Source organism: Rhinolophus sinicus, chromosome 6 (assembly GCF_057876585.1).
Source record: "Rhinolophus sinicus isolate RSI-liver-muscle chromosome 6, RSI-T2T, whole genome shotgun sequence".
Lineage (NCBI taxonomy): Eukaryota > Metazoa > Chordata > Mammalia > Chiroptera > Rhinolophidae > Rhinolophus > Rhinolophus sinicus.
This window is the reverse complement of record NC_142506.1, coordinates 54707636-54721103: the sequence shown is the minus strand read 5'-3', so window position 1 is coordinate 54721103 and position 13468 is coordinate 54707636. Positions and strand designations below refer to the sequence as shown.

General features: G+C 34.0%; 1 protein-coding gene across 2 annotated transcripts in view; it reads left to right on the top strand.

Moving 5' to 3' along the window:
• The window catches only part of AHCTF1 (AT-hook containing transcription factor 1), a 72072-nt gene that overhangs the window by 47337 nt on the left and 11267 nt on the right, over nucleotides 1-13468 (top strand). For both annotated transcript variants that reach the window (XM_088799118.1, XM_088799119.1), the window contains exons 22-31: nucleotides 2076-2220; nucleotides 2300-2428; nucleotides 3158-3308; nucleotides 3753-3903; nucleotides 4221-4325; nucleotides 6251-6443; nucleotides 8002-8205; nucleotides 8861-9272; nucleotides 10863-10986; nucleotides 11869-11948. In XM_088799118.1, coding sequence (XP_088655244.1) covers nucleotides 2076-2220; nucleotides 2300-2428; nucleotides 3158-3308; nucleotides 3753-3903; nucleotides 4221-4325; nucleotides 6251-6443; nucleotides 8002-8205; nucleotides 8861-9272; nucleotides 10863-10986; nucleotides 11869-11948 — 1694 coding nt within the window. The remainder of the gene's footprint in view (nucleotides 1-2075; nucleotides 2221-2299; nucleotides 2429-3157; nucleotides 3309-3752; nucleotides 3904-4220; nucleotides 4326-6250; nucleotides 6444-8001; nucleotides 8206-8860; nucleotides 9273-10862; nucleotides 10987-11868; nucleotides 11949-13468) is intronic.

Here is a 13468-nt window from a genome sequence, read left to right as displayed (position 1 = left end):
AATGATTAGACATATGTAACTTAGGAAGTGATCACCCCAATAAATCTAGTACCCATCTGACACAATACATAGTTATTACAATATTATTGACTATATTCCCTATGCTATAGCGTATATCCCCATGACTATTTTATAACTACCAATTTGTACTTCTTAATTCCTTCCATCCTTTCACCCATCCCCCCAAACCTCCTAGTGTCTGGCAATCATCAAAATGTTCTTTGTAGCTATAAGTTTGTTTCTGTTTTGTTTGTTCATTTTGTTCTTTAAGATTCCACACATAAGTGAAATTGTGTGGCATTTTTCTTTCTGATTTATTCTACTCAGTTCTAGGTCCATCCATGTTGTTCCAGATGGCAAGCTTTCATTCTTTTTCATGGCTGAGTAATATTCCATTGTATGTACCACCTCTTCTTTATCCTTTATCCATTCATCCATATGTACACCCAGCTTGGCTCCACACCTTGACCGTTGTAAATAATGCAGCAGTGAACATATGGATGCACATGTTCCTTCGAAGTAGTGTTTTGGGTTTCTTCAGATACATACCCAGAGGTGGGATTACTGGGTCCTTTGTCTCTTGTTATATAGCCTTTGTTTTGAAGTCTATCCCAGCTTTTTTATTTTTTGTTTCCAATTTCATGAAATATCTTTTTCCATCCCTTTTTTATCTGTGTGTCTTTTGCTCTGAAGTGAGTCTCTTGTAGGCAGCATATGTAAAGGTCTTGTTTTCTTATCCATTCAGCCATCCTATGTCTATTGATTACATTTAACCCATTTACATTAAAAGTAATTGTTGATAGATACATAGTTATTGCCATTTTATTCATATTTTTCATATTTTTTTCACCTTAAAGAATTTCCTCTAAGATTCCTTGTACCATATTTCCCCGAAAATAAGACCTAGCTGGACAATCAGCTCTAATGCGTCTTTTGGAGCAAAAATTAGTGTAAGACCAGGTCTTATAGTAAAATAAGACCGGGTATCATATATCATATCATATCATATCATATTATATTATCCCAGTCTTATAGTAAAATAAGACCAGGTCTTATATTAATTTTTGCTCCAAAAGTTGCGTTAGAGCTGATTGTCTGGCTAAGTCTTATTTTCGGGGAAACACGGTAATACTGATTTGGTGGTGATGATCTCCTTTAGCCTTTTCTTGTCTGGGAAGCTCTTTGTCTGTCCTTCGATTCTAAACGATAGCTTTGCTGGGTAGAGTAGTCCTGGTTGTAGGTCGTTCCTTTTCGTCACTTTGAATATTTGGTGCTAGTCCCTTCTGGCCTGCGTAGTTTCTGTTGAGAAATCAGCTGACAGTCTTATGGAAGCTCCCTTGTAGGTAACTAACTGCTTTTTCTTACTGCTTTGAAGATTCTTTCATTGTCTTTAAACTTTGACATTTTAATTATGATGTGTATTGGTGTGGGCCTGTTTGGGTTCATCTTAGTTTGGACTCTGCACTTCCTGAGATGTATGTCTTATTTCTTTCCTTCACTGGTTAGGGAAGTTTTCTGTTGTTATTTCTTCAAATAGGTTTTCAGTTTCTTGCTCTCCTCATTCTGGTACCCGAGTGATGCAAATGTTGGTACTTGATGTTATTCCAGAGTTCCTTTAAACTATCCTTATTTTTTGTTTTTTGGATTCTTTTTGCTGTTCTGATTGGGTGTTTTCTGCTACCATATCTTCTAAATAGCTGATTGCATCTTTGCATCATCTACTCTACCATTGATCTAATCTGCTGTCATTTCCTTAGGAGCCTGACTTTGTCACACCATACTAATCTTTCAGTTCTATCCAGACCACATTCATTTTTGTCTTCTTGAACTTTTGTGCACTCATTTTGATTGCCTGTTTTACACTTAAATAATGATAACAGAACAGCATAAAATCAAGTCTTTAAAGATGCCTAGTCTTCTTGTTGACATTAGCAAACTTCATTATGCAGTGATTAGTAGTCAATAAAAATTTAAATAATATTACATGTACAAAGTGTCTTTGAGATTTTTCAGATGGATTACTTGTTTTGAACATTTTAAATAGTTTTTCTAAAACTGATAAATATTGATTTCAGGTGCATTATTGAGGCCTGGTGTTTACTGCGACAACATTCTAATAGGTTGAATATAGAGGACTTACTAAAACACACGTATGAAGTCTGTCAGGAAATGGGCTTAATGGAGGATTTACTAAAGTTACCATTTACAGACACTGAGCAGGTAATAACTGATCCATGTGTAAACTTGTCAGAAATTCAGGATACGTTAGTAGCTTACAAATCTATTATGTTCTTCCTAGGAGTGTTTGGTGAGATTTTTGCAGTCCAGTACCAGTGTTCAGAATCACGAATTCCTTTTAGTTCACCATTTGCAGCGTGCCAATTACATCCCTGCCTTGAAGCTGAACCAAACACTGAAGACTGTTATGGTATAAACTCATTTCATCAAGGCGGGAGGAGGGTCAAGTGGCTAAGGAAAACTGATGACTTTGTTATGTTAGAGCTTGTAGTTTGGTAAACACTGGGCTTTATATAAATTTTAGCTAGGAGAATCCTCTTACCTTCTATAGCAGAATTAGAAACAGGATATTATTGCCCATCTAATTTTTCTATATATGCCATTTTTCTTTAGATATCTGCCTACAATCTTGCCAGACTAACCACTTTTCTCGGGTAAAATGAGAGGCAGAGGTAGCGGACAGCAGTAGAAATTATGTAATGCAAAGAGCATGGACTTCAGGGGTCAGACTGCTTCTTAATTTGCTCTGTGTGCTTGGGACATACTCTCAGAGCCCTTGTTTCCTCATGTGTGAAATGACAGTATGTCTTTGTGGGGATGCATAGAGCTGTGTGTGATGTCTCACGTAGGTGTTAAACTGACATACATGTAGAACCATAGTACATGATAACCGTTGTTTTTATTAGTTGTGAAGAATCGAGGCTGGATAGGAGAGACTTGGAGTTTATTGATGGGTAAGGATTGAGTGGTAAGGCAATTAGGTGTGTGTATGAGGTCCTTGGTTTGGAAGAATGGATGGGTAGAGAGGAAGAAGATATTTTTGGCGTATTAATAATTATATTTTAAATGGTAAATATATAAACATAGTACCTAACATTTTTGAAGATTAAATTTTTACCAGTTATGATATGTTCAATAGAATAATTGTGATCCTCGTTTACGGGAGAGAGCAGTGGCTCGAAATTCTATATTAGACCAATATGGGAAAATCCTTCCTAGAGTCCAGCGAAAATTAGCCATTGAGCGAGCTAAGCCTTACCGTCTGCCAGCATCATCAGTTCTTCGAGAAGGTAAGATTTCATTGAAAAACATGTCATAAATTATTAGCTAGAGAAGAGATTGAATGATTACCTTCTGCAACCGTCGTTGTCTTATATTTTAGCTCACTTTTGCTTTGATTCATCACAGTAGTACTTTTTTTACTGGCCTCTCTACCCCAAGAAATATAAGGCTTTCTTGGAAGTTTTTAGTTTAGTTAGTAATTTACTACAGAATGGAAGAACTTTTTTATTTCATTTGAAGACTCCTGTCCAACTTCTAGAGAAGATGTAGAATAATTTTTCATCATCTTCTAAAAGCCCAAATTGTTACATTTCTACATAGGTGGTGTTAAACCACGTATGATTTTAACTACTCTTATCTTGTGATGTGTGTTCCAGTCACTCTTATATTAATGTTCTATTAAAATCCTGGTGTTAGAGATGAAATTAAATCCTACATTTTTCATTTTATAGTTCCTCGGCCCAAACCATTATCAGCAGTTCCAAAGCAAGCTGTGATAGGGACTGTGTTAACAAGATCTACTTTCATCAGTAATGTGTTGTCTAAAATTGGAGAGGTTTGGTCAAGCAGTGAACCTAAAAATAGCATCTTAGCCTACAATAGGTACGTTTTCTTCTCCCTTTTATACTCCTACTACTTGTTCATCTCCTGGGTATTGGCAGCATTCAATAAACAGGACAGCCTTAGAGTATATTGGTGTCTGTAAAAAGGAAAAACTCTATGTTGGCTGCTTTTCTTACAAGAAGAATGTTTTGTTGTCTTTAAAAGTAAATGTGTTCATTGTTATTTGTAAATAAACAGAAATGTACAAAGTAAGAAAAGCCTGTCCTTTCCCATCTAAACCCATCTTTTTAAAGCAGTTTTAATTTAATGTTCCTTGTGACATATAATCAAAAGTTTCATTTTTATTTTCTTTGTAGTCCTAAAATAGAACCATCTTCTGTAGTATATTCTCTCCCTGATCCGGAGCTGCCTGGAGCATTTGTTGGAACACCAATTTCAAAAGCAGCACAAAAAGTTTCAAGGTAATAATTTTATTACATCATTTTTTAAAGACACAATGATGGATATTACACTATAATTTTTAATTTATCTTTAAAATTTTACAAATACTGTTTTAACTTCTTAAATGAGTTTTTAATGCTTGCTTTTTAAAAATGTAGCAGTAGTAATTTTAGTAAATTTTACATTGGCTGGTAGACTACTTAGAATTTTTGCTTAATGATTTCAGACTGCTTAAAGAAAAAAACTTTGTTTTAAAATCATTAGCAAAATTAACTATTAAATTGAATTTAATGGATTGTGACTAGCATTTCTTTCAATGAAATAGAAGAGGATAATATCAGTCAGCACTTAACATAGTAAGGTTAAGTGCTGTTTTATGTAATTCATGTTTTGTGTATGATCTAAAACGCATTCCTTATTTGGGTCATGGTCAAAAAGTTGATGAGGAAATCCTAAGACCTAATGCCATAATTAACATTTTCTTTAGAAAATGTCATAACTAGAAATTTTTTTCTTGATAGATTTTTTTTTTTTTTTAGTATAACTCTAACATATCAAGTTTTGTTAATGTAAGAATTTGGCTTTTACTCCGTAAGTACCAGTGCCATTTGTTGCACAGGCCCTGCTTTTGAGAAACAATCATTCATAAATAGGCACCTTAATCATAAACGTTGGTACAATGCAAGGCATTTAACAAACTATCTATTTGGGATAGCTCGATATAAAAGTGAGCAAACAGTTTACATATACAAAATTTAAATACAAATGAGACAGAGAAGGAACAGAAGAATTAGCACAGACAAAAGAGAAAAAAATGTGTAGCAGCCTGATTGAATAACCTTGGTTTAATGAAAATCTCAAAGCTTTGCTTAGTACAGAATAACAAGTAAGGAAGACCCTGTATTAAGAAAATACTTCCTATAAATATGTCCCCAGTGGGTCACAGATTAGTTCTTAAAGCACCTATTGTCTCTGTTGGTCTCCCACCTCTAATTTCAAAAATCTCATCTGAACATAAAGGTCAGAATGACAGGGAAGGCACGGCAACTGGAAGTTTTTATTTCTGGGCACCAAAACACGCTGCACTTTTCTGGTTATTCTCACTTTGGGGTGGTAAAAAGGTGGTGTTTTTATCAGTAGACCATATAACCATAAAATAGACTATTTGTTAGGAAATTGGGAAAAGAGGAGTGACCCTGTGGTCCACGACAAACGTAACCTGAAATTTTCACTTTCAAGTTTAAATTATTTATTTGTAAATTAAGTTTTTATGCTATTTGTACTATGCCTGCTTAATGCAAGTCATCAGTGAGATCCTCTTATCATTTGATATGAACTTGGTCTAGGATATTACAGAAAACCATTTCGTAGAATCTTGAGATTCCATTTTTGTCACTAACCTCATTAATTTGAAAAAAAAACTTTTTTTTTGTTGGTCAATCTAGTCTTTATTGTGATGAGAACCGTAAAGGTAAAATAAACCAGTATTCATTATGTACATCACATGTATTTGAAAGGAATTTTTACATGTTGATGAAAATAAATGGTAGCAAATGGATTACTGGGGAAATATTGCCATTTTTTCTTTGTATTTTAAATCGTTAGCAGTTTATCTTTGAAAATAAATGCCTGGCACTTATTGGGGCTCAGTAAATATTGGTAAAAGGGAAGGAGGAAGACCAAAGCTCTTTATATACATACATATATAGTTATCTAGAATTCCTAATTCTTTTCTGCTACTGAATTAATTTTGACATTTTAAACGAATGCATTTCATTAATATACTTGACTGCATTCATATTTATATTCCATGTATTTATCATACTTACCAGTGAATATAGAAATCTGAGTAATTAAATGGGTATTAAATTCTTTTGTTTCTTTAGTATAATAACTCAAATAAGTTACCATGATTTTTCTATTCATATATATATTCTGATTACAGACTGCTGGATTTGGTTGTTCATCCTGTTCCCCAGCTTTCTCAGTGTTTGGGGTTTATTCAGCAAACCCCCACAAGTTCTCCTTCATACTTAACCTCCAGTTCATTGCCAGTAAGTTCACAATTAAAAGGATCACATCAAAACGCCTCCAGAGCTTCAGAATTACATTTACTTGAAACTCCTCTTGTGGTTAAGGTGAGTATTACGTAGCATTCATGTGAAGCTAGGAAGTTCTTATTTTTCCAGTAGCAGAGAGAAATAAGCTATTTATAATTGATACCTTAAATAGACTTGACTAAATTTACTCTTTATGGTTAACTGCCATTGTTCTTAAAGTTCACAATTATATTGTCCTGAAAGTAATGCAAGACTCTGTGTGGTCATTATAAATTGGCCTGTATCCTGCTTTTATTTTTTAAATTCCATTTCTGATACCATTTCACAGTTACTGCTTCCATCAAATGCTTTTTAATTCTTAGGTTTGTTTATTTTAATTTTCTGACTCGTGTGATGGAACTATAAACTGATACTCCTTCCTACTATCAGCTATCTATCTGTCTTTAAATAGCCTCCACCATCTCTGATAAATTATCCTCTGAGAAACCACAAAACATGACTGGTGACAGTGGTCTTTTATCTTCCCATTGTCAAAATGTTTTTTACACACGTTATTCCCTAGCTCCTTGTCCAGTGTTCTAGCTTTAATGCTAGAGCTCTCTTCCCTTTTTTTTTGTTTGTGGATATCCAGCATTTATAGTGAGCCAAGGAATTTCTTTTTCCTTTCTTTTTGCATTTTATTTTATTTACTAAATTTTTTTTTTTTTTTAAGGAGGGCGCAGCTCACACTGGTCCATGTGGGGATCGAACCGGCAACCTTGGTGTTATTAGCACCACACTCTAACCAACTGAGCTAACCGGCCACCCCCTCTTTTTTTCTTTTTCAAGTTGAATGAAAGATACTTCAGTAAATGCTAGTCCCAAAATAGTTATTAAAAGAAGTTTAAAAGAAGGTTGATAAGATTAAGTTCCTAACATTTAATATCAGTAATTTTAACTTTTTTCATCAAAAAACAATCAAATTTTATATTCTCTACAGCTAGATTCATGTAAAATTAAATCGGAATAATTTTATACCTGCTACCAAAAATAATCTGGTAAATAAATTTCATAACAGATTTAATGGAATTCTATAATTTAATGGGATAATTTGTTTACTAGTTCTTTAGAGAAGAAGTGAAAGGATTATTTCTAATAAATAGTTCCTATGCTATTTTTTATTCATTATAATAAATTTTCAGAGGATTCTTATAGGTAATGCAGTTACTATTGGATTCATGTGATGAAATTACATTTTTTCTAAAATATTGTTAAACTCAGTGTCATTTAGATTAATTTGCTGTTATTAAGCTAGGTACTACTGTTTATCACACACTTATCTCTTTCACCTGACTGAAGTTTGCTAAGCAATAGTTAAATAATTTATCTCTGCAGTTTCTTTTTTAAGTTGAATATAAATTTGGAATATAAGGCCTTTAGAATGACTATGGATGCAATTTTGTTTTGTAGTTTTACATATAGAATGCTCAGAGTAGAATTTTGTATTTTCCAGTAATCGGTAGAACTTTTTATTGATGTGTTTAATTATTAGAGATAAGAATATAGCGACCATTGTGACTCAGTTGATCCTGTCTGTCCTTATGTATGTGCCTTTTACAAACACTAACAGTGGAATTCCCTTCACTCTTTGTCATAGAAAGCTAAAACTTTGGCCATGTCAGTTACTTCCTCTGGATTTGCCGAGTTCACTCCTCAATCCATCCTAAGGTCTGGTCTTCGATCAACACCTTTAGCATCTCCCTCTGTGTCACCTGGAACGTCTCTTACTCCTCCTTTACGACTTAAAGAAACTAGAATTTCATTCATGGAAGAAGGCATGACCACAAAATGGATTGCTGGAGTAAGTTTAATAATATTGGAATAAAAAAGACTTAATAAGAATATATTAGGTCCTATAAGTAAAACGATGTATCAATTTAAATATTATAGATTTTTATATACAATCTTGCAGATAATCGTGAAATCAGAAATTAGTTCAGAAGGGAAGTATAGGGTATTGGCTAAGCCAAACCCATCATTTACAGGTGAAGAAAGTTGGGCGCAGAAGCACCAAGTAAATTGCCTACAATTAAAGAGCTTTTTGGTGGCAGAAATGGAACTAGACAAGAGCTCTTAGTTTTTATTTTTAGTCCACGTCTTTTTTGTTTGTTTTTTAACCTATATTGATTTGCCTCTGTTACTAAATTCCTAATTGATTGTCTATTTATGAGGGTGCATGTTTCCAGAGGTCCACTGTAGGTTATTAAGAACCCATTTGGTTCTTGGTCATCTTGCCTATTCAGAGTCTTGGAAATACTGATTTATTAATTAGGAAAACGTTAACAATCATTAACTTTTAATCATGTATCTGAAGAGAATGGATTTAGAATGTGAATTTTGAGAAGAGAATTTGGAGAAATACTGAAAATGGATGGACAGTGTATATGAGTGGGATGATAGCTTAGACTTGACCAATATTTTACTCGTAATTTTTTTCAAAACCTTTTATTTAACAGTCTGCAGATGATAGCAAAACAAAAGAATTTGTTACCACACCTTTTTACAAATGTGGAGTTCCAGGAGAAACCGAATGGCTGAAGAACAGAGATAAGACATCTTTTTACCTGAATAGCCCTAAAATGGACCATCAAGAAATGAATGTGAGATCACAAGATACACCTTCACGAAGTTTGGAGAAACTGGATATGGGCAAAGATACTAGCACTGCTTCATCCAGATCGGACCAGACTACCTCTGAGTATCAGGATGCTCTATCGCCAGGAGACTTTGAAGATCCTTTCGTGGCTTCTAAGCCAGCAAGCTCTACCACGGAACTGATTACTAATTTAACTAAACAAACTCAGAAGGGCAGTGATAAAGGTGTGCTTGAATTAGAAGTAACTCCTCTAGACCTGGAGAAACAAATGGGTAAGAACTCATTCCCAGATTCTGAAAATGGCCATTGATGTCTCTCAAATTTATAATAGAATTTTTTCTACCATAAGAAAAGCATCAGGGTTAAATAAGTACATAACACAATACACATATCTTATTCTTTCCACTTACAAGTATGGCTTGCATTGTTCCATTCCTTATAAGTAGGTATAAGTTGTGAGGGGAGAAATTATGTGTGTTTTTAAAATTTGGAAATGAAATTTGGAAAAGAACAGTAGTGTTTAAGGAAGAAATGTCAGATGTCAGTGTGACTAAGACGTTCCTAGAACTGTGAGAAATAATACTATACAGACAAGAGTGAGATTATAATTTTTAACTTACCCAGCAGCCTCTACTTTCTAGAAAGCTGCTCTGAAACCAGGAAGTTCATTCTACTTTCCATCCTTAATTCCAAAATAATCATTGGACAATCAAATAAAATGTCCAAAGGCCCATGAATTTATTTTCTTTTTATCTATCAGAATATTGAGCCCCTAATGTATGTGCTATAACAGGTGGGATCCTCCTGTGTGTGTGCTAGATGTTGAGGCTCAAACAATGAGTAGACATGGCACCTGCTTGCATGCAATTTAGAGCTTAGTGGACTATACAAACAAATAAGGACTTGTGACGTAGTTTGGTAAGTGCTAAACTAGGGGACCTAGAAGGGGTCGGGAACACCAGGAAGCAGGGGAGAATATTGGCTTAGAATTGGAGGACCAGAAAACATAGTCTATTTTTATGTTTCTTATCCCTGCACAGTTTTAACAAGCTTATTTAAAGGTAACTCCTAACTTGAAATATGTAAAACCAAAACTTTTTTTAAAATCTGGGCATAGTGGTTTCTTTTACGAAATATTTCCTGCCTAAGCTGAACTAAGATTTCTTAAAATCTAAGTCCAGTAAAGTTTAGGCTATGATGTCTTTATTTAATGAGCATTCTTAGAGCAATTAATAATAAGCATTATTAATTGCTCTAAGAACTCAGGACTGTTTTCATAAATAGGATATATCTAGAAGTTTACATTACTCTTTTCATATGCTATGTTCCCCTAAAATATTTGAATGGTAAATATTAGATAAGGATGTTTATGGCAGTATCTTTATTGATACTCCTAAAATGATTAGGCAGTTTCAAATAGAAGTTTTTGAAGTTTTTGTTGTTTTTGTGGGGGGTTATATAACAAACTCTAGAGTGAAACAGGCTAGATTTGAATCTTAGCTCAGCTACTTACTAGGTTTGTGATCTGAAATAAGCAGTATGATCATATGCTTGTTTTTTTCATCATTAAAATGGGGATAATAATACGATCACTTTGAATGTTCAGGACTAAGTGAATTGATATATGTACACTTGTAACAGTACCTGTTAAACCAAAAGTGAGAGGTGGTAGATTAGGGGGGCTTTTAAGAGTAGACTCATATTAAATTAGAAGGAACTGTTAGCAGTCTAATGTCAAGGGAGTAAACCTAAAAGTATAAAAAAAGCAGAGCCAACAGTTGTTAAAAAATCATAGTCTAAGACCATGAGTGTTAACCATTTAGTGTAAAAAATTGTAAATATCTTAACTGTATGATTTATAGGCACTTTAAAAGAGACAGAAACAACGGATCTCTTAATTGCAGAGGAGACACTTTCAGAATTAAATCACTTAAGCCCTACTCGAGGAGTTGAAGCATCTCCTTGTGTACCATCAATCCCTGAAGGGTAAGTTTTTAATTTCAAATATTAATAATGTGTAATGAAACTATGAACCAATAGTGCACAGATTGGCTCTTAGTTAGATCTTTGACATTTTGGTATCTTCTGTTGTGAAAAGTTCATTTGTACAGTGTGTGTTATTTAGTAATTACCATGAAATCTTAGAATGGTCATCAGACATGTCCTGAATACATAGAGACATGATGGATTGAGGCAGAACTCATATTCTTTGGTGATTCTGTTTTGGGGGAGACCAAAAGTTTCACTCAGAGCCATGCATTCCTCGATGCCCTCCCATTTTCAGTAGTTTCCAGATGATCAGGTATGTCTCCTGCAGCACCAAGGAGGAGCGTACAGGGCTGAGAGGCATTTTTGTTCCCTGCCATTTGATTGATACTAGACACTAGCAAAGTTTTTGTTTTTTAATGACTGTGAATTGTTATCCTCCCAATTAGTTTCATTTAGCACTTGAACATTTACGGGTAGCACTAGATTACAGAAGGCAGTGCTACTAAAGTGTGGTCTGACAACAGATTGATACGGTATCAGTTTCCAAACAGACTTATTTGAAAAATGTGGCCACAGGTAATTAAAAATTGGCATAAGTATAATTTATAGTGACCAACAGTTTTAAATCATTCGTAGTTTAAGGCCATGCCATTGTGCCAACAAAGTAAAATATTGAAAAATAGGAAAAACAAGTAAAGCATCACTTGTTTCTAAATTCACTTGTATTAATACATTTTAATGTAACTCAAAATTAACTTATATGGCATTAATTTCTCTGAATCTTGGTTTTCACCAGTGAAATGGCAAGTAGGATTAGAGTGGGTTAGAGCAGATAGGATCTTATCACTACTTTAAAGTATATTATTTCTATTTCTAAAGGAAAATCCTCACCCCGAACTCCAAGGTACCAGTTTCAGATGAAGTATCAGTTGAAACCTGCACGTCTACAATTAGAGAAGGTAACAATACATGAATGTGTTATTTTGACTTTAGAATTATTTCCTTTCAGTGTTTTGAATAAAGAGTATTCTATTCTGCCAGCAAAGGAATCTATTCAGATTTCTTTACCTCAGTTTTTCATCTTTGGTGTGTGTACAGTGTCTGGAGATGTGTCCGCTATCCAAATTGGGATGCTTGTTAGGCCTGCCGTGGTTCTAATCGTGGGAGTCTTAGAGTGGTTTTTGTGGACATGTTTTCCTTCAGAGCATCTAAGAGCAGAGTAAATGACTAGTCCCCACCCAGACTGCATACCTGCTTCTTGATCTTCTGGGACTCATATCTACACAGGGCAACCTCCATTTTTATCCTGTGTTCGTGATCACTTAAGACCAAGATTGACTTATTATTAGAAAATTATCACAGATGACTGAATTTGTTCCAGGGAAATTAACAAATATGGAATTCGTTTGATTATTTTTTTAATCCAATGTACATTTTTTTTGAGAGCATATATATAGGGCTTAGGAAAGGCTTGAATAGATCTGTTTTTCCTCCCAATTAAGAATGTTATAATCAGGCGAGCATAGTCTAACATGTAAAATAAAAGTCCCCATAACCTGGTTACCCATTTTAAGAATCTGTTATTAATAATTTAAAGTATCTTTTCCTGAACTTTTTTTCTGTGCATATTTTACCCCATATGTTGAAAGGTGATAAGTAGGGTAGCTAAGAGTATAGGGGTTTGAACCAGACTGCTTGGGTTCACAACCCAGTTCTGCTCTTTTCATGTATAAAAAAGACTATGGGCCATACCTGTTTCTTTGTAAAATATTAATAACTTTAAATGTTAATAAAAGCTTAATAAGTGATAGCTATTATAAATTATTACCAATTAGTAACAAAAAAGCAACTTTTTTCCCTTAATATGTTTAAAACATTTTCCCCATGTCAGTGTAGATTAATCGTGTCCTTTTTAATGGTTTTGATGGTATTCCATAGTGTGGTTGTTTGTGGTATGCTTAACTAATTACTTATTGTTGACATTTGGGCTGATCCCCATTTTTGTTTGTTTTGCTATTTCATTTCTGCAGTGACTATTCTTGGGTAGATTCCTAAACATGGACTTGCCGGGTCAAGGAGTATGCACAGATTTTTAATATTTTTATTTTCTCTAATAACTGATTGAAAGATAAAGTGCATATTTTCCCATTCCTCTTTGCCAAACTGACAGGCAAAAAACTTTTTTCATTTTGTTTCATAAAGTCTTTATTAAGTATATTAGGGATATCAGCCTCATTATCTATTAAAAGTATAAAAATTTTATTTTAGTTGGTCTTTTTTTAAACCCTTTTATTGGTTATTGTTAAACAGTAAAGGATTTTTAATTAAGTTAGTCAGATTCAAACTTTTCCCTCCTTGAGGTGTTTTGGGTTTTGTGTCCTTCACCAACTCTAAATTTAAATATGGCCTGTGAGTGCTAATGACATACAAAAATTCGGCAAAGGGGAATGTGAAACGTAAGGAAGATTTGATTTTTAAT